This window comes from Barbus barbus (genome assembly GCF_936440315.1).
Source record: "Barbus barbus genome assembly, chromosome: 28".
Classification (NCBI taxonomy): domain Eukaryota; kingdom Metazoa; phylum Chordata; class Actinopteri; order Cypriniformes; family Cyprinidae; genus Barbus; species Barbus barbus.
Window position 1 is genome coordinate 24,808,249 of NC_136756.1, and position 22,006 is coordinate 24,830,254.

The 22,006-nt window shown below is 35.0% G+C and overlaps 1 protein-coding gene across 1 annotated transcript; it reads right to left on the bottom strand.

Annotated features, from left to right (window-relative positions):
- Nucleotides 1-58: 58 nt before the first annotated feature.
- Nucleotides 59-10,724, bottom strand: LOC306848726 (mitogen-activated protein kinase 13-like). The gene is made up of 12 exons (XM_079383460.1): nucleotides 10,357-10,724; nucleotides 8,692-8,821; nucleotides 8,238-8,296; nucleotides 7,882-7,987; nucleotides 6,759-6,788; nucleotides 5,617-5,664; nucleotides 5,416-5,530; nucleotides 3,874-3,945; nucleotides 3,557-3,636; nucleotides 3,281-3,359; nucleotides 1,932-2,105; nucleotides 59-1,827 (listed from the first exon to the last, which is right to left on the bottom strand). The coding sequence occupies exons 1-12, from the start codon at nucleotides 10,467-10,469 to the stop codon at nucleotides 1,748-1,750; spliced, it is 1,086 nt and encodes a 361-aa protein (XP_079239586.1). The 5' UTR covers nucleotides 10,470-10,724; the 3' UTR covers nucleotides 59-1,747.
- Nucleotides 10,725-22,006: the final 11,282 nt, after the last annotated feature.

The window sequence follows — 22,006 nt, forward strand, 5'->3', positions numbered from 1 at the left end:
GTAGCTCGCCAGATAGTAAGAACACGCCCCTTCAGAGAAGCAGGCCATCTACTAATTTAATAAAGCATTACGTTAGTGTTTATTTAACTCGTAACAGGGGCTGGAAGTTTATTAGACTTTCATGTGTTTAGATACCAGTGTGCCTCCCACAGTTCATGCTATGGTCAGAGTTCATCACGACCTGTCAGCTGTAATGCATACAGCTCCATTGGTTGAAGAGGTGCAGAGATTAGGCCAGAAGAGGAGCTGCATGATACTAGATAAACGACAAATATGATCAAAAAGCCAGGCGTGGTGGACAAACACAGTTTGCATGAGAGAAAATAACATGTTCAGTAGGCTATTCAAGACATGGGTATATTGGTACAGTTGAGTTACGGCATACATTATCACATACAAGAAACAAAATACTGTACTAAAGCCAAAGAGATCAATACAATGAGAAAAATAAGTCTCTGTCAGATCCCGCAAATCTCACACCGATGTGCTACTCAAATCCTTGCTGGTGCCATTTGTCCTGGACAATCAATCTCTTCAACAAGCTATACATCCTGTCACACCTTTCAAAGGATTTGAAGGAAACAAACACAAGCCTTAAAGTCTACATGAAATAAGACTTGACCATATGTACTTTCATAATACACATTCTTGGTCTTATTGTGAAAAATCTGTCGGTGCATGTTTCTCCCAAAAAATAAATGTTTGTCTCTGTAATCATTCAATAAAATCTAATCATCATTTCTAAATCCCTCCCCTTTAACCATCTGGATTCATTTTGCTATGTAACTTTAACACCCACTTCATAATCCAATTAATTCCCACTTGGATAAAAGTCCTGCTAGAAAAGCCAGAAATTTTTTTTTTCTAGTAGCATACCTAGTTTCAGAAATATGGCAGATTAACATGGGTAGCCATTGCTATTTCATGTTGACTTTAAGTAAACGTCACAATACTAAAGCTTTAAGTGTTAAATTGAAGTTAGTAACAGTGTCCGTTATGTATCCACAACAATTCATTATACTTTTGTATATATATACACACACACACACAACCATTCAAAAGTTCGGGGTCAGTAAGACTAACAATTAATTTTTTTTTTTAAAGATTATCTGATAAATGGAAAGTTCAAAATAACGGCATTTCTTTAAAAAACTAATATTTTGCAACATTATACATGTCTTTAATATAAATATATTTGGTCAATTTAATGCATCCTTGTTGAAAAAAGTATTACATTTTCCAAAAAAACTTCCCCCAAACCTTTTAATGGTATACTGATTGTGAAATACTTAAACTTTAAGATCGGCAACACTAAAATACATCAAATCGTACAAGGCTGTCCTTTTAAAAAGCATTTATCAGATAGCACTTAAGGATAGTTTCCTAAAAATAAAAAGTCTGTCATCATTTACTCACCCTCATATCATCTAAAATTATTTTCTCTTTTTGTTAAAAATGTGAAAATTCCCCTCAAAAAGCTATCGTACGGCTTTAGATGCGTTGAATATGGCCCACAAGTTGTCTGAAACTGCACAGGGATGTAAATGTAAGACAGTAACCACTATATCAAAATAAAATGTTCATTAACCAGATGTCCAGATATACCACATATTCCTTAAGAAGTCAGTTATTCTACAAAATACTGCTATTCATGTACTTTTTAGGAGTAACTAAACAATTCTAAATTCTAGACGGAAACTAAATCGCATAATTGCAAAACAGTACGCCGATAATGTCAGACCCACTATCACATTGTGAGTGTGTTTCTTCTCTTTGAGTCTCTTCTTGGGAAAGGAACAAAGCTCCTCACTTCTTTAAACGATAAACCTGTGAGAAAAAAAAAAGATCACATTGCATTTACACACACAATATGTCCAAATATAAAGTATAAAGTACAGCAGGCATAACTCTGTGTATAATATGTTTCTCACGTTTCCACTCCTCTAAGGGCAATGTGGCGTTGTCGTAGCTGTCATCGTATGGCGTGGGCTCCGGGCAGTCCTCTGGGTCTCTCAGGCCATCAAAATAACTGTGTGCCAACGCACCATCAGCAGTGAGACGAGCATCAGCATCTAACACCAGCATCTTCTCAAGCAGATCTACCGCTGGGGTTAGTTACCAATGCAGTGGCATTGAGGGACGACACAGTGGGTCAGAAACAGAGCAACATCATTAGAATAGCAAAAGCTGATACATGTACGTATTATATGAGCATTATTATATTAGTACAGGGCAAGCTGAGCTATGGTTTGATAATATTATAAAGTTATTTGATCATTTATTAGGACTAGTTGGGTCTGTTTTAGGTTGGTTAAGGTAGCAGAATATGCCAGTATAAAATTAGTCAAGTTGTTACAGTTAACTACAACTAAAACCATAAAATTTTTCGTTAATTCAAATAAAATAAAATATAAAAATGTTTTCCTTTTATTTCAGCCAGTTTCATTAAGTTCAACTTGGACTAAAATAGCTAAAATTAAAACTGAAATAACAATAAAAAGAAATTATATACAAATAAAAAAAATTATAACAAACTATCTAAAATTAAAATAGAAAATATACAAATGCTAAATAATTCACAATATAAATAAAATCTATAAAAGTATCTCAATAATGGCAAAATAACACTATTTGTAGAACAACACATTTCAGTTAGTTAATAATGCATTAGCCATTCTTACAGCATTTATTAGTCTAGCTTAATGTTAATTTATAAATATACTATTGTTCATTTTTAATTCATGTTTGCTCACAATTAATGTTAATTTACAGCTTGAGAATGTTAATGTATTAGTATAGAAATGAACATATATTATTAAATGCTGTAAACATGCATTAACTAATGTTAACTAACTGAACCTTTAAAGTGTTACCAATTCTAGAAATGACTGCATAGTTAACAAAGCTTCAGAAGACTAACAATGAATAATAATGTCATTAAAATGTTTGGCTGACATTTGATATTTTTGGGATGCCTATTAAATTTCAAGTTGCAATGCATAACTAATCTAGAAGTTTCCACTGCTGTGCAATAGTACCGAATATGTGTGGCAATACCAGGTGACATTCTACCTGACGTTTGGTGAAAAATTGAAAAACTTAAATTGTTCTGTTGCATTTGCTCAGCATCTTGTCATTTTTGTCAGAAATAATGGTGTGCTACATTGACAGGGCAGCAATTATGCAGTCAAACTAAATCGTAATGTTTTACAATGAAAAAAGTCTCTTGCTAAGCAAGAAATGTGACAACGGAGTAATTTTTCATTGGGGTATTACGTACCTTTTTTACTGGCTCTAGGAAACGATGTTGAGAAGTCTTTGCGTGGATAGTGGGGCAGGGATTTGACATAGCTTTTTGCCTATTTAACAGCAATGAAGACATATTGACATTGATGGACATCAGGAATGACAGCTTTTTCCCCTAAATATTCAAGACCATTTTCTCAATCTTACTTCACAATGCATTAGCAATTCATTCCAAGTTGCATCAGCGATCAAGATTCAGACATATCTTGAATTAAAGATACTATTTTTGGTTGCACTGAAATTGTCTTACCTCTGAGCTTTCTAGTTTCTCAATAAATTCTGGACCTGGTGTCCCTGTTACTTTCATTATCTGAATCAACTGGTCCATGTCTGAATATCAAAAGTTAAAGACAATGCACATCATGTCATTTCCAATTCCAAGTTATTTTTGTTCTTGACAAGCATGACAAAAGGGGGCACCACATTTCTAAATGCAATCGACAGTATACTGACTGTACGGTCATCTGAAATTTAAGTAACAGAATGTTAAAAAGATTTTTCTTGAAATATGTGCATTTGGGGGGAAAAAATGGAAATAAATTAGGCAAAGTGAATGCTGAAAGATACAGTCTTTTCCTTTAAAGAGTGTTTTTCCATTGAACATTTCACCCATGATGCACCCAACAGACCAGATATCCACTAGAAAGTAGAAAAAGATAACAATCACACATATTGCACTATAATAATCATTTCAACCACCAGCCATTAAAACAATGCAGACCATTTGATATACAGTACATTCATGCAGCAAATCTGAATCAGTAGAGCACGTTCGGTCTAACTGCCAATTAAAGATTGATATCTACATGAAGGAAGGGTGTCTGAGCATTTGTAAAGACATTCAGCATTTAAAAGTGCAAGTTATTGATCCGTGTAGGCAGTTGGGAAATGTTTGCCTAAATAAGTGTGATCTTTATTTAGCACACACAACTACACAATTTAGCACAAAAAACATTGTTAACTCATGAATATTTATACGGAACAGTGATACAAGGAGTTCTAAATGAATAATTAGGAAGAGCTTGTTTATCTAATTCTATCAATTACACAAATATAAGTCACTTGCACATTTACAATTACATATAAGTACAGTATCACCAGTCCCAAATTATTTTAAGGTCCAATTCTAACAATTAACAAACTATTAGCTACGACTTTTGCCCCAAACTCCTAATTTGCTGCTTATTAATAGTAAGTTAGTTGTTGATTTTAGGTATGGGGAAGGATTAGGGATGCAGAATATGGTCATGCCGAATGTGCTTTATAATTAGTAATAAACAGCCAATATGTTAATAATATGCATGCTAATAAGCAACTAGTTAATAGTGAGATTTGGTCCCTATACTAAAGTGTTACCGTACCACCACAAGAGACTGAGTTCAATATTTAGGCACAACAATAACAAAACCAATAAATCTAGAAACATTTTTTTTATTTGCATTTTTATTCATTTTATATTTGGATTTTATATTAATTTACTTAATTAAAAGTCATTAACACGTTAAATACATTTAGTAGTATTAAAATGTTTTAATTTATCAAATTTAATATAAAAAATAAATAAATCGATAAATACAATTTTCTATGAACCTCGAGAGATTTTGTAAAGATTTAAATATGTAAACTTGTATAGAAATAAGCTGTATGAGTTTATTTGTAAGGTGTCCATATGTTGATATTGTAGGTATCAATTTTCTATTCAATATGCATGTTAGACCTATACCTATGAATACCAATGAGAGCATGTTAGACCTTCTCATATAAACCAACAGAGGTGCTATTGGACAGATTAAAAAAAAACTAACTGGAGCATAAAAGATGACTAAATCAATATTTAGATAACACTAGATTAGGGAACACATGTTCAAGAGTTTTCCCTCAAACTATTAATTTGCTGTTTATTGATAGGAATTAAGGTGGTTGTTGTAGTAGTTATGTTTAGATAAGGGGTGGGGTTAAGGGATCTAGAATATGGTCATGCAGAATAAGGCATTAATATGTGCTTTATATTTACTAATAACCAGCCAACATGCTAGAAATATGTAGAAATATGCTCTCTGTAAAAATTTTAAGAGGTGTGTACGCCTTAATGAATGACAAACATCTTGCCTGTCTGCGTGTAGTGCATCCAGTTTAGAATGACCTCAGGGGCCCGGTACCACCTCGTCACCACGTAACCTGTCATCTCTGCTTCTGCATGACGCGCCAGGCCAAAATCCAGGATCTGCAGGCGGACCAAACACAGTGTCACTGTCAACTGTAAGAGGTTTACGCTTCTCTCTTTTATGGTGAAAGAATGGTGGCACAAACCTTCAGCTCACAGTCTTGGTTCACAGCCAGGTTTCCTGGTTTGAGGTCCTGCAATGCATAAAAGTGTTAATCATCCTACAAAGACATTGTTCTTGAACAATTACAACAAGGTCTTAGTGGATTTCTTAAGAAATCTTTATTCTGAACACAGTAAGCTGTATTTCACATTGAAAGTGAGCCGGGGGGCTTCAAACAGATCAGAGCATGTACAGGCACTGCCTCAACAAACAGGAAATTACTGGCATTACCTCATAGGAGAATGTGTAATAGGAAAGCTCAGACAAAGCAAAAAGCCTTGAACTCACACATATTAATAGGATTAGACAAAACAATGACACATTTCAGAACCTGCATGTAAAAATATAATAATAATAAAATAATTGGATAAATCACTACTGTAGCTTGGCGTACGTTCATTTTTTTTTTTTTGGAGGGGGGTGGGGTTTCCAATCTGTGCAGCTACCATTTAAAACATACTGCCAGAATGTCTCCAGAAAAGCCCTTCTACAAATCTAAGAGCATTTTAATATTGTATTATAGATACACACACACAACCATTCAAAATTTGGGGTGCTGATGGGGTGCAAATAGATGCTGTTCAAACTTTTGGACAGTACTGTATATGCCTATTTTAATAATCCAATAATGTTTCACAAATTTATACATGAATTTACTTTTCCATTAAATGAAATTTAGATAAACATTCATAAATAATTAACAAAAACAACTTTGCATATTGTAATACTTGAATAAAAACAAGGCTCATAACAGCAATTCATTATATTAAATCTAATTGGATGAGCCACATCTGAGGCTGTTGTAAACTAGTTAATCTATGAATAAATATGAATTAGAAACATATTTATTCCTCTTAATCTGAGAGGGATGGCTGCTCTCTCATCTTCTTAGATGAGAGGAAGTGTAGTTAATGATTGTTGATAGTCCACTGATCAATACATATTAGCGAATTAGCAGTAAGTAAATGTAATTCATGGAGATGAAAACTCCCCCATGGAGCACATTTGCATCTCCCGGGGAAGAGCTACAATGATCCCAAGAGAGGCCATGTGTCTTTAATTCAGATCTGTGTGGAAATGATAATTATGAGCAGATGCTGCTTATTCATTGCCAGTCTCACTTACTCTGTGAATGATGCCAGCACCATGGATGTACTGTGGAGTGGAGAGAAACAGAGGGACAGAGAGGAAGAAAGAAATACCACAAATCAGTATTATGACATTCTTGTGACATCTCATGTTTTAGTATTTGATTACACTAATATGATTGATCTGAAAGATTGTATTACCATTACTGGCAATCATCTTTAGCCCAAAGTATACTTCTGTTTTGACACGTACATCATTTTTCTCCTCAATTATTCAGTCGCTTTAATTTTGTCAGATGTTTACCAACTTATAAAGTCAACAGGAAACCACATTCACAACCCAATTTACTTTGGTAATGTGATGCATTTATTCACCTTTTTCTTCAACATGGAAGTAAGCCTATGGGTGAGACTTCCGGTTCATTAGCTGCTATAAGTAAATAACGAGGAAAATAACAACGTGCCGTAAACGGTAAAACTGTTAGCACTACAAACCAGTGTGATCATAATTAAGATAATATGATAAGACGCACCAATTTTCAATATCAAGCAGCAAAACCAGCGGTTTTGTACAGCTAAAAATTGCTGGACGCGGATGAGACCGGATAGAAAAAAAAAGAAAATAAAAGATGCAACACTTTCTTTATTAGGAATTGAATGGATTATGGTTAATTCAGAGGTGGAGCATTTTTCTTGTAATAAAGTGCACTGATGAATCATGTCCACAAACATACACTTCCGTCTTTAAAAGAAGTCTCTTTTGCTCACCAAGACTGCATTTATTTGATCAAAAATACAGTAAAATATTGTGAAATCATTGCTTATTAATACCAATTTGCTTAATTTTGTGGAAACTTGGTATTTTTTAAAACAGAAATCTTTTCTAACATTACAAATGTCTTTACTGCCAGTTTTAATCAATTTAATGCATCCTTGCTGAATAAATGTATTCATTTCTCTGTCAAAAAATAACTTCTCACTGAACTTTTGAATGGAAGTGTATTAACAGTTAATTTTGTTTCCATGTTCTGTTCGGACTGGCTGTGTTGCATCACACAGCATTTAAATTTTCAGTGTGGACAGACAAACTGTTGTAAACTTGTTACATCATGCCTGGTTGGGAAAGTGTTGCCTCTTTTTGTGAGCTGTTTTGGTCTCACCTTTAGTCCGCACAGCATTTGATAGACCAGGAACTGGATACGGTCTTCTGTAAGGATGCCCTTGACTTTAGAGAGGTCTGTGTACATGTATGGCATCACCAGGTAGCTAAAACAGAAAGGAACTGCTTATTTCATTTTTAAAGGTATAATTCACCCAAAAATGAATTCTGTCATTATTTAATGACCGTAATGTCATTTAAAACCCATTTTCTTGTGCTGTGTTTTGAAAAAAATAATAAAAAATGAATAAAGTTTGAGTAGATAAATACAGAATTCAATTTTTTTCTCTTTAAATATGTCTTAGACATATGGCTAACAGATCGATTTTACATATAAAGGCCTCATTAAAAACTTACAAGTCTTGGAAGTCATCCAGTCTGGAGGCAGGAGTGAAGACGTCTAGCAAGCCTATTACCTTGGGTTGGACAGCAAAAAAGCAAGTGAGTCACAGCCTTTTCAAGATGTTATAATGGTGTTCGATGGACAGACTGCCTGAATAAGGCTGCTTCGTTTCATTGTAATCTTCTAAATGCTTATATAAGGTGCTTATAGTTTATGACACCACAATCAATCATCAGCGTGTCTCCAGGTGCCTCAAGTATCGTGTTCTGAACTTACACACTGAGTCTGCCAAGCTAAACATTTGATGCTCACACCATTCTCAATGAAAACAATGGAAGTATGCTGTGATACAAGTGTTTTTGTGCCTTGCAAAAGTCAATCAAGCCATTGAAACGGCTGGAAAATAGAACTAACAATGTAAGCAACAAGACCTGACCTCAAGGCTCATCAGGCTTAAAAGACACTTACATTTTCATGTTTCATATGCTTGAGCAGCCTCAGTTCACGATAGGCTCTCTTCGCGAAGATCTCTGACTGAAAGGGTCGGTGCAGCTTTTTGATGGCCACCTTCTCTTTGGATTTATTATTAATGGCCGAGCTAAGAAAAGGAGAACAGTCATAAACAAATATTTTGAACTGAGGTTGAAGGTTTAATGACACACTGTAACAGATTCAGGAACTGATATAGAAACTGCAATATTCAAATAAGAATCTGCAAAAGCATGTTAGCTGATGATACGTTGCTTTGCTGCAAAGACTTGTTGTCAGAGAATGGGTTTCACAGTCCCCCACTTTAACCAGTGTTTGATCTTAGAGCTGTTGTGAAGGTTTTGTGGTATTAAACGGTGAACAGGAAATGTCAACGCTGCTGGGATATAACATATCGTGACTAAATTTAGCAATGATCGGACTGTAGTGAAAACACAACCTATACAGTAGCATAAGCATCTAGAGCAAATAGCCTGCAAAATTAGAAATGCATGATATATTGGTGAGATCAGCAGTGTAGTCAGTCTGATTTGGCCGTTAATCGTTGTTGAAGACAGTTAACAAAAAAAGTTTTCATAACTACAAAACATCCATTGTGTTATCAATCTTTTCTACTGTACAGTACATTTGACACCTTGTTTCCACTGAAAGCATGTGATTTCACTTAGTGTGAAAAACAGACCTAACAGTGTAGAGTTTTATCATATCGGATATCTTACCAGTTCATAGTCTGAGATCAGACTGCCCCTATGTCATATTTGTATATTATTATACAACTCCAAACAAGTAAGTTTATCAAGTAAGATGAGATTATAATGTCATAACCAGGATATAGGAACAACTTCACAGTACAATTTCATGAACAATTTGATGATTTCAAAATATGGTCCATGGCAAAAACTTTTGACATATGAACATACCATTCCTTAAAACTAACTAGCATCTATTTGCATTTTACTAACTACTACTTATTTTTCAATTACTCCAGTCAGTTATAGTGCAATAGTGATTAGTTTGTCTTTAAATTTCCGAAGTGATTATTCACTAGATACTAGCAGTTTCTGGTAACAAATTTAATATTTTAGCCACTGAATAAATCTTTCGGTTTCAATAAATATGAAACTACTTTAGTTAACATAAACAATGGGGAAAACACTTCTAAAGCATTTATTAATATTACATAATGTTAATTTCATCATTTACTAAAACTTTTGTATCTGTTAATATTATTTACTGGACCTGAGCTAACATGAACAGTTGTGTTTTTAATAACCAACTTTAAACAAATACCTCAACAAATGTATTAACGTTATTTAATGTTACCCTATTCCATTAAGACTAATACAGTATGTACACCGTTTTTGCTGGTAACTATTCCAGTTTTACTAATAAATATTCATTAGGGAGTAGTACTTATTTCCCAGTTATTAACTATTTAGTTATGAACAACTAAAGAATTAGAATGGAATACCTACCTGTCAGTGTTACCCACCTAAATACTACTGACTAACAGAATTGGGTCTAGTAGTCACTATAACTAGTTGGAAGCAATGAATGCTAAAGCGGCTTGCCACATGGTTCTGCTTCATTGGCACCCTGTTGAAAGGCAGTTCACGAGCGTCTACCTGCATGTCAGGAACTCACCACACGCTGCCATAAGCTCCCGTTCCGATCTGCTTCAAGCAAACGTACTTGTCCGGAACTTCCCATACCGTACTGTTGATCTCCTCTCGCCTGAATTCCACCCGTGACTCCATTTAGCTTTGAAGGAAAACAGGCAGAGAGCAAACGTTCACTTCGCACTCCTACGCGATATCATGCATTCGAGCACCAAAAGGTCACTGCGTTGGAACGATTTTTTTTTTCACGCCAAAATAAAACAGCCGTGTATCTGGTTGCATGTAGCGCGGAATCGACGCTTTAAATCACTAGCCATTGAAAGTTTGGAACGCTCCGTGATCGAACGCGCTGAGATCTGTCTGACGTTGACGTCATGATCCCCCGCACACGCCCACTTTCGAATTCATACAACTACCGCTTTGATTGACTCGCTGCTCACCTCCATGTAAACACATACGGGTGATTCTGCAGCTCAGTTAACACAGCGTGTTTCATAATTAACTTTGAATGCGAAAATATAGGCTATATAGGAATTCTAGCAAATTCTCAAATAAATAGATACATACATTTAAAAAAATATGATCTTCAAACTGTCCCTCTGACGCTCTATGATTGACTCTGTCACGTGTTCATGACAATCGACAATCGTTTTACTCCAAAGTGATTGCTAATGACAGCAGTTCTTTAGTATACAAATGTTAACATCAGTGTTGGGTAAGTTACCCTAAAAAAGTAATTAATTACTAGTTACTAATTACATCTTCAACAGCGTAATTTTACTGTAGCCTACAAATTACCCACTTAATTATTTACTAATTACTTTTTAAATCCTATATCAACCTTGACAAGTTAATGATACAAGGATAGACATGAAATGGTTCTTTGAATTCTTAAAAAAAAAAAAAAAGATCAATTATTCTGGTCACATTTTAGATTAGGGTCCAATAAGCAATATACTCATTATTACTGCTTATTCATACTTAGTAAAGTAGTTGTTAAGTTTAAGAATTGAGTAGGATTAAGGATTTATAATAAGGTCTTGCAGAATAAGACATCAATATGTGCTTTAAGTAATAATAAACAGCCAATATCCCAGTAATGTTCATGCTAATAACCAATTATTTAATAGTGAGAATTGGACACTAAAGTGTTACGAATATCATTAACTCACCAAAGTATTTAAAGTGAGAAGGGGACATAAAAAGCATGCATTTTAAGGTTAGACTTTAAATTTTGACGTTAAATCCACTATTGTATTGTGGATAAGTGACAGTATACACAGTATTAAGATCAATTACATAAGAAGTAACTTTAATTAAATTACAGAATCATAAGAGTAATCCCTTTACTTTTCAAGGGAAAAGTAATTTGTTTAATTTAGGTAAAGTAAATAAAAAACTTAAAAAAATTAAGAACTAAACAAAACATCTAATTAAGTTACATTTCTTGACAGAGTGAGAGCCATAGATAGATAGATGATTGAAAAATGTAAATACATGTGACATTTTAATAGAGAAATTCTGCAAATTCCATAAACAATTTAGATACAATTTTTTTTTTTTTTAAAGTTAAGAACTAAAAATAACAAGTATAATTTCTCAGAGATAGGAAGGGTGCGAGAGACATTCAAAATGTAGATAAAATGGTTAATAAATGGGCTGTGACATTTTAATAGAGAAATTGAGCAAGCACTTACATTTAGGTAAAACTTAAAAAAAGAAGCAGCCAAGAACAAGTATAATTTCTGAGAGAGAGAGAGATTTTGTTGTAACAACAAATGTATATTATTTATCCACTATTAAAACAGACCTGCAAGGCCCAAATTCACTCATGGGACATCAGACTAGAGCAGATAAGAGACTAATATTCAGCCTGGCTGTAATGGAAACTGGCACATCCTATAGGTATATCAGGACAGTTATACCAACGTGATGGATAGTACAGTAAAGGTTATAGTGAGCCATCACAAAATTAAATGCAGTGGAGAATCTGAGAGTAGTAGCTCTTGGATATTCCCTCTGGGGCTTATTCATCTCTCTACTAGTTTTATTGGTACTGAACCACTCAATTATTGGAAGACCATAACAGTGAAAGACAAAAATAAATTCTTACAGGCTGTGCAATGAAAGCTTATTTATTTAAACAGATGTTAGCCACTAGATGGCACTGTCAGACAGCCATAATGTGAGCAGCAGCATTGCATGACAGCTGTGTAATATTATTCACAGAACCATCATCACAAACTGATTAGATGTGCCTTTTACTTATTATGTGAGATTCAGTAGCATGATCCGAGTACATGTTACAACTTGTGAACCCATGAACACCTATTAGGTTTCTAAGTTTAATATATAAATATTAATGTGTTGGTTATAAAGGAATATAAAAGCATTAACAGCTCAGCTTGTCTAATAAGCTCATCTAAATCCATCTAACCTTTTGAGTGTCAGAGAGCTGGCTGACATGCTCTTGTAAAAATGATGAATAAAAAAAAAGTCACTGTTTTACGGCCACGACTTCCTGTGTTGCAGTGCAGAGATAATTGGCTCATTAGCAGCAGACTGCGTTGTGGTGGGCTCTTCCTTCCTGAACTAACGGTTGTGGGGGGCTTTGGCTCTTCATCCGCTCTGAATAATCAAACTGGATCTAAATGTCAGTGGTGTCGCTCTAATATGTATTCATAACTCAGGGGGCTTTATTTATTAAAAGATCTGGGTGGTGGTGTAAACCAGAGCTAAAATACACTTTTAAACCATGATTGACACATTGGCAAATCATTTCAAACGAGTACATGTTGGCTTTTCTAGCTTGTTTATTGGAAAGCCTTAATAATGCACTATAATAATGCATTCAGAAGTCTTAATAAAACATTGAGTGTCGGTTTTACAGCGTTTAGAATTTTGCAGACTGTTCTGAACAGAGAATATGACAGGTATGAGCTTCCCAACTGTTTCTTTTTTTCTCCTTCAGGACCCATATTATACACAGACATCAACTAGCTTATGTTATCATCTGCCTAATTTTGCTAGCTTCTAATTAGCAATGAATTTACGCCCACCATAATGTTTGACTGGCTTTTGACATTAGCAACAAGATGTGTTTTCTCTTTCCTTTTAACCCTTGTGTGGTTCTGAAAATCTTTTACTTAATTTGATGTACCTTTTAAAACTTGCATTTTAAATCATTATGCTGTAAATTTGTTTGTCAGCTTGTTTTCTTTCAATTAGCACAGGTTTTATATTTCTGTTCGGAACTGATAGGTCGTACCTCATTGATCTGAGCTTATGCACCTCAGTTTTTGAGTGAAATAAGCATTATTTGTGGATAATTTTGGCAATGTTCACTCAAGAAGCGAAGCGCATAAGCTTATTTTCTGTGAAAAAAAGCATTATGTTGTGGATAATGCAATGTTCACTCAAAATGAGGTGCATTAGCTTAGATCAGTGAGACCTATATGATCAATCAGTCCCAAAAAGGAATACAAAACCTGGTTGAATTGAAAACAAGATGATAAAAAGACTGAATCCAATATTTGGTAATAATATAGCATAAGAAGATAATTATTTTTTTTAGGTCAGTCATTTTTGTATGTGAAACAAGGTGGGGGAAAAATAACAAAAAAGTAAAAAAAAAATTAGGCTATCAAAATTTTGGGGAAGTTGTTATGTGTCAACATAGTCAGTAAGTATTAGTCTAAAGCAAAAAAACTTTAATAGCATTTTTGGGTCAAATTGATTATAACAACATGATGATGGCTAAAAGCACTGCATTTATTTTTACAATCATAACTATGAATAATTATATAGTTGCATTTTATCTATCTAAACAGAGATGCGACACATTTTTTTGTCACGACCCATCGGTTGAGAACCACAGGACAATTTAATGGACTAAACCCAAAATGCATTTTGCCATTTATCAAGTTTTTCTGCATAAAACTATCAATGCTTTGTCTTTTCTTCTAACAACCCAATTTACCCCACTTTCTCTCAAAAGAGAGTTTGGAGAATGGAAGAAGTGTGTCAGGTTAGTTTGCCTCTCAACTCATGAATAATTTAAAGAGCATGAGACTTCATATTAGTGCAAATTTAGACATTTTCCGTCTTGCGTTGAAAAAGAAGGACATTGAAGATGACTGGCTGCTTGTCTACAGGGAAACGCAGTCATATAGAAGGGGTAGAACAAACAAACAAAACATTAATTATTTTCACTTGTTAAAATCCCTCTTGTAATCAGATCAACAGTTCGTTCTGCGTCTAGAAAATTACACTGCTTGACTGGCATTTCTGATCCTCTTTTCAGTTCTTGCGTATTTAAATGTGATGTGAGACAGAGTTCATTCAAAGAAAAAGCAGAGGGGATGCATGGAAAAACTTATATTGGGGTATGTTGCAATCACCTGAGAATGCCCTGCAAAGTGGATTTCAGATCGGTCAAGTGAGATTATAAACCCAATAGAGTTTTTATGCCAAACAATTAACACTGTCAAGGCCCAGAAAAGTATGAAAGACATCGTCAGAATAGTCCATCTACCATCAGTGGTTCAACTGTAACGTTATGAAGCTACGAGAATATTTTTTGTATGCAAAAAAAAAAAAACGACTTCATTCAACATTTCGCCCCCTTTAAGCTAGGCTACCACATTTGGCTAAATCCCTACAAGACAGCTGGTTACATAACAGTTAAGAAGATACATACATAAAATCACTTTTTTTCATATAACAACATCACAACAGTCATTTATCACTAAAAATGCTGTAGGTATAACAAATAGTTAAATAACATTTAGTATCCACCTTATTTTTAACATAAGTGTAAGTGCAAGGCTTCTCATCTAGTTATAATAGCTGTACAAAACACCGTTATGCTGCCTGATGTTGCACACTGGTATGTGTAATGATTTTTTATGCTTTTATGCATTATAGCATTCATAATAACACAGGTTTGTAGCGAAACAATTTTGCACTTAGTTATTTACGTTTAGTTAACAGGAAGTAACTTACTTCCGCATTGAAAATGAAAAATACATAAATATATATATTATCTATAATTTACAGCAAAACTTGAGCGTCTCAAGCAACATGGTGTCCCTGAAAGAATCAGTGTTGTTGAATGAATCATTTGGTTTAATGACTAACTAAAAGGCGTTCACTTGTTTTGTTCTTAAATTATTTAGTATTTGAACCAATCGGTTTAATGAATGATTCATTAATTTTCTCATAAAGGCAATTCACTTGCTTTGTTCCTAGATTAATCAATGTTGAATGAACCAATGATGACTCGCTCAAAGTCAGTCTTGATTCGTTCCTGACTGAAAGGAGTTGTTGAACGATTCGGTTCAGTAAATAATTCAAATAATGACTTAATAATAAAAACAGTCACTTGTCACCACCTATTGGCGAAATGATACAACCTGCAGAAGTCACGGAAATTCCCTGCCACTAGTGCACAACTTACATATCGTGTCCAAATCAAGTGAAACTTCTAGAGATCTCATTTTTAGCATATTGGAAGCATTGAACCATCCTCAAGGACCCTATGGATCAGAACACAGCTTTTTACATATCACAAGGAAGACATTCATTCTTTTTCATGAGTCCTGGTTGCCATGTGACCATCCAGGCAGTGATTAGAAACAAATTAAAGATGTGATTTCACAAGTTCCACCTGCTTTACCGGGGAATTAATCACTGGCCTCAATCAATGATGCTATCTGGGACTGGCGGTAAAGAGACTCTGGCATGATTAATGGTGATGACCTTCTCCACGACCTAAACTCCTCTTCTCAAATCTCTTCCATTTAGATGTGACCTCAGGACAGGAAGTTTTGTAGGGAGCCCTCAGCATGCTAATGCTACCAACAACCCACAGGAAACTGAGCTACGGCGCGCCACGGCTCACTAACTGCACTGCTCGGTGCTGTCGGAGCTCAGCATGTTCCTTTTAAGACAACAAGACACCTCGGGAATGATGTTTCAAACATGAGAACGAGTTACCGCATCTTCATGATTCAGAGATTACATAGAACGTTCCGCGATCCAATTTAGCAACAGGTTTCTTGTTTAATTTGCCTCGTTTATGAGCTGATTTGCTCGGCTTTGGTGGTGTGACCTGCATGGTAAAGGCTATGTAAATGCCATTTGCTAAGTTCAGATTTCTCCTGCCTCTAGCTCTTCATTTCCTCCCGTTTCACCTCCACTTCCTCTTCTGACGCTGTTTAGTCAGAGGCAGCAAAAGGCTCCTTTTAGGGCTGAGGATAGAGATAATGAAAAGTCCCTGGTCTTGTGAAGGTTTCATTTGTTTTAAAGAGATTGAAATTGGATGGCAGATGGGTAATAAGCTTTCTTTCTATTCCCCCACAGACACATGCACACATCCACACAATCATTCTTTCTTTTCCTCTTTGCAAACACACACACACATTTTTAATTATCCTCGACAGTGCCGGCGGCCCTGCACTGTGTGACCGGTCAATGTACATTCGGGCAACAGTAAGCGCCGTCATTACCATCCATTACATTAAGAGACGAGTCCTTTACCACACCGTTGCCAGGCTTCCTCTCTCTCTTCCTCTTTCTCATCTTCACATTATTAGAAACTCTTAATGAGACACTATTGTGCCGCAGAGGCTGCTGCGCTGGTCATTTATGTATCTCAATTATTTATGCATGGGTTTATTTGCTCATTAATTTGGATTCATTGGGAAATTAAACACATGAGACGTTTTGGGTCCTCCATTATTCCACTACAGCACTTACCCCTCATTGTCATGTTTCTCTGACAGAGAATATACAACGCTCCACAAAACAAAGGGAGCTATTATGAACCAAAACTGATAAATACAGAGGACTGAACTTCATCCAAGATCATATATCGAAATGATCTGTTTTGCTCAGCCAAGCTCATGCAAAAGAGTCTAATACAATAAACTTGTATCAGGCTAAACAAAAGAGGTCAGAATTTAAAGCTAAAGTGTGTCATTTCCACATCACTAGGGTCACCAAATAGAGAAATAATGCTTTTGTTTCCTCATTTGCAAGTTGCTTTGGAAAGCATTTGCTAAATGCAAAAATGTAAATGTAAATTAGGGTTTCAAACAGATTTCCCCAAACAGACAGTTCCGCCTTTTCACGCCATTAGTTTGGCCAGTGTCAGGCTCATCCAGATGCTCAAACTGGTGATGGGAGAGCCAAAACTTTGCAAAATGCAGTTTTGCAAAATGATTCACTATTTCAAAGCGCTCAAAACCAGGAACTCTACCTGCTGGTCAAAATAGTGTAAATGCAACATTAACTAAACCCAAACATGCAGAGTCGAGACACCTTTTACAAACCAATTACAAATGTTTTTTTTTTTAATAATAAGGAAAATTTAAGCTGTGTAATACCATTAAACGTAAAGTGTATGTATGATATCTGTTATTTTATTAAATTGCTTATATTTGTGTGTTTGACCTGATATCAGTTAAAACAAGTAGACTTCACGAACAACACCAGAGAGCAGGGTAATGTTTTGTAGCACCAGAGGCACGGTGTTTAAACTTTTCAGGGGAATTAACCAACAAATGTATAGTTCACTCTGCATAGAATGGTTCACCTAAAAACAGTGACCCTCTTGTCATTGACTTTATTTCTTCTGTAGCACTGCTAATCTTCTTGTTTAGAACTCATAACAGAAGTAGCGATATCTGAGTCTTGAATGATTCGTTTTTGAATGATTCTGTCAGGACCACTATCGTCAAAAATGATTGACAATTAGCATACAGTTTAGATTGGCGGTATGGTTCTCTGCACGTCCATGGAGCCTAGCATGGATGAGAGCAGCGATAACCCCCCAGGGTAAACAGAACAGAACCAACAGTGGTCAAAACAGATAGAAAAATGGTAATAGTTATGGGAAGAGGTCTATCAGTTATTAAGAGATGTGCAAAATATTTAGCACAGTACTGCATCTCTCAAATTGTCCAAGCAATGGTTCTTACTTATTTAGATTAATGTCCAGTGGTATGGTCGAGTGCATCAAGCAAAGACTTTACAGTTAGAAAAAATTAAAGTTAGTCCAGAATAGAGCTGCACGACTAATTTTGCGCTGGAATAGAACGGTTAATATTATGAAAATGCAAAAAATTCTAGGTTGGCTACTGGTGAAGGATAAGGTAATTGTTTCTCTGCTTTGTTTTATAAGAAACATTTCAAGTGTATTGTACTGTCAACTTTTGTATAGTAGTGCCAGTCATAATTTTAACACCAGGCATCCATGAAAAGGATATTTTTTGCTTCTTGTTTCAAAAACTAATGCAAAGCAACGGACTGTAATGTATAGAGGAATGAAAACATGGAATGAATTGCCATCGGACATTACATATTTTTAATAAGTAAAATGAGGTTTAAAAAATCGTTGAAAAAATATTCAATGGTACAGTACTAAGTGGATTGTTGATCTTGATGTTATGTATGAATTTTGGGGTTTTATGTTTTATTGTATTGGTCTTTGTTGTTATGGATTAATGTAGTTTTGTTTTTTACTTGTTGGACCCCAGGAAGAATAGCCACTACCTTGGTAGTGGGGATCCAAATAAACAAATAAATAAAATAAACAAAAGTATTGCAGTTATGCTAAAGTTCAGTAATTTTATGTACACATTTTTGAATTAGTCTGATTCAAAAGAGAATCAGAAGGCTGGATTCTGACTGACTGAGGAGGAGTTGGGGATGGAGGAGGGTAATTAGCTACTGAGCAATGCAAAAACTGCTGATAATACTGACGGACCTTATATATGGATGCTTAGGTGTCGTATCCCTATAGGTAGATGGGGATCAGCTGAGAGTCAGCTGATGCGAGCTGGACTAACGTGACCTGCCAGAACTAACGCTACGCTTGATTTCTCAAATGAGTCAAATCTTTTTAATGAATTGGCTGTTTCAGTTCATGAAACTGTCTGAATGATTCATGCCTGATTCGTTCATGATCCATTTCTCGGATTCAAACTCTGAATCTGGTCATGGACTCGCAAAATTCAATTATCATGATACCTCCTCACATAAAACCTGTGTGTGAATAGACTGTGAAAGCAATATAGACTACTTTTATGCTGTTATTTGGATTCGTTTTGAAGCTTGAAATTTCTGTCAACTAGGCTAATTGTACTTGAATGGGAAAATTATATATGAAATTAAGTCGTATGAGTTTGAAAAACACGAGGGTGAGTAAATAATGACAGAATTTCTTTAGGCTGAAATGATGAAGTATTTAAATGTTTAAATCCCCATATTTCTCCTTTACAATTTAAGAAATACAAAACACAAACACACTGACATTCTGCAGACCATATGACACACACATACGCGTGTCCGTCAAATGTATGGATATATTTGTCTGTACATAAATAGAATGCATATGTGCATTTTTGTTTTCGGGTGGGCATTCAGATGTCTATGCTTCTGACTGAGTAAATGTGGTCACTGTGTGTCACTATATATTAAAAATGTGTTACTCACGCCTGTCATCCCCCAGACGGCTACGGACCGTTAAGTGACAGTGATGTTGCATGCCTGACATCGAGGCCCAGGAGGCCAGCACCTGTGAGAGAGAGACAGGGACAGAGATGGAAAGAGACTCTTCTTGTCTTCCATCCCAGTCCTTGACTTCATGTCTCACATTTGACCTGGCAGAGGGTACATGTGACCTACAAGCAGGGTTGTAGCTAAAATTTAAGTTGATCCCTGTATGATTGATTTTGATGCAGACTTCATATTCCAATTGCATCTTTGCATTTTGTTAATCTTTTTAATGCACTGAAGTGGTAAAATGCTTTGGGACTAGTGATTTAAGGGTTTCTACAGGATTTACAAAGGTACATTTAAAACATTTAAATTTTTATGATCAAGTAAAGAAAATTTACATACGTCAGTATGTTTAATTTGAATGTCTGGGGAGAAATTAGTTGTATTAGCTACACTCAAAATTTGGAAATGCTACTTCCCACACATCTCCGTTACTTTTTAATTAATTTTACAAACAAACGAAACAGATTAAGAAAGAAAAGAGAAGAAAGAAAAAACAGAGAGATAGATTATGCCTTGAATACTGCTATAATAATTGAATACTGAATAACATTTACTGTACCTTTTGATGACGCTGCAAAAAAATAAAAAAATAAAAAAATAAAAAGTGGTGGAAGTGGCATTTTTAAGCATAAACTCAATTTCTTTCTTCAGTTTCCCAGAAAACAAAACTTTATCTCATAATTTTACATCTCAAGAAAATGTATCTTGATTTAAGGATGTAATTTAAAGCTAAAAAAACTGAATATATAAGATATTTTATTTTGCTGTGCATGCAACATTTTATGCATGACTATGAATTTAAGACTTTCTGTCCTGATTTAAGACCTTTCAAGGTATACATTTATGGAAGGATGAGTTAAGACTTTTAAAGACCTTTTTCCAGAAACCCTTCTTTCATGCAAGTAAATGATCGGTGGTCAAATATAGCCTAGCTGGACAAGGTTAATGTGGAGCCATGCTTTTGATTGTGCTCAAAATCAGCTTTAACTGCCAGGCCAAAAACAAAACCTAATGGTTCTGTGATTCTTCTAAATAGCACTGATATTGATTACTGCCACTTTCTTCTCAGCACTTTGTGCTACTTCCTGTCTGACTCACTCTGCTGTATATGTATTTATCACTCCATTGTTATAACTACTGGCACTGCGTGTTTCATTAAGCAGCCTATATACAAAATATACATACAATGATGGTAAACTGTGAATGCAACTGTTGTCCTTTTATATATTAATTTGTGTTTATGGAAATCTTTGCTGTTAACAGCATATAATAAAAAATGTAGAAGACACAATGAAGTATAATAATAAATAATAGTTCAGTTTGGACTTTCTTACTGCCTCCTCTTCTTTTTACAAGCACATGCTGTTTTAGCCACATGCTTTTGTAAAAAAGCATCTGGCAGAAACATAAACTCTTACTAGATGTATAAGAAAAAGATTACTGGCGAATCAAGGGAAATATAGGAACTTTAATACTGTGATGTGGGAGGGAATGTGCTGTTTTCTTTAATGAGATAAACGCTGATTACTATGTGTTCAAAAAAATGAAGAAAAAAGACTTTGCTTGCATTCTTCAGTTTATCACGTTTGGGGTGCAAATGCGCGCACACACTCCTGTTTAATGTCACACCTATAACAAAGTGCTTGAATGCTGCGTGCGCACACACACAAATGGAGGAAGAGAGAATTACAATAATTGCACATTACTCTTGAGTTACTGGCTTCTGCTGCAGTATGTCTAATGTGACATATTACATTGTCAAGGCAAAAAAGGCAGACTCTTAAAAGGATTTCCTAATAGACTGAGAATTATGCAGAATCTGTCCTGAGAACTCAGAACAAAGTCTAAAGAAAACACCAAAGTGCTGGAAAAGGGCTTGTTTGGTGAAATAATGCATCACTTGCATGAATGCAATAATAATGCTGTGGCTTTAACATTTAACATTCAAACGGAATAAATGCCACTTAGAGTTGCAAACAGTCACTTGCAAAAATGAAAATGCACTTTGAAAATGCCAAAGCGATTAAACAGTGTTTTTCATTTGTTTAGATGCTTATTTTAAATAAATATACATTTAACCATTACTTATAAATATCTTGTTTTAACAA

What these genes read in the sequence shown, in the direction of transcription:
- LOC306848726 (XM_079383460.1), bottom strand. Translation starts at nt 10,469, where the DNA reads ATGGAGTCACGGGTGGAATTCAGGCGAGAGGAGATCAACAGTACGGTA. An exon ending in ACTCTTTAAAGGAAAAGACT is followed by an intron (nt 3,637 to 3,873) that starts GTATCTTTCAGC and finishes TTTGATATTCAG; the next exon opens with ACATGGACCAGTTGATTCAG. An exon ending in GCCCTTAGAGGAGTGGAAAC is followed by an intron (nt 1,828 to 1,931) that starts GTGAGAAACATA and finishes TTTTTCTCACAG; the next exon opens with GTTTATCGTTTAAAGAAGTG.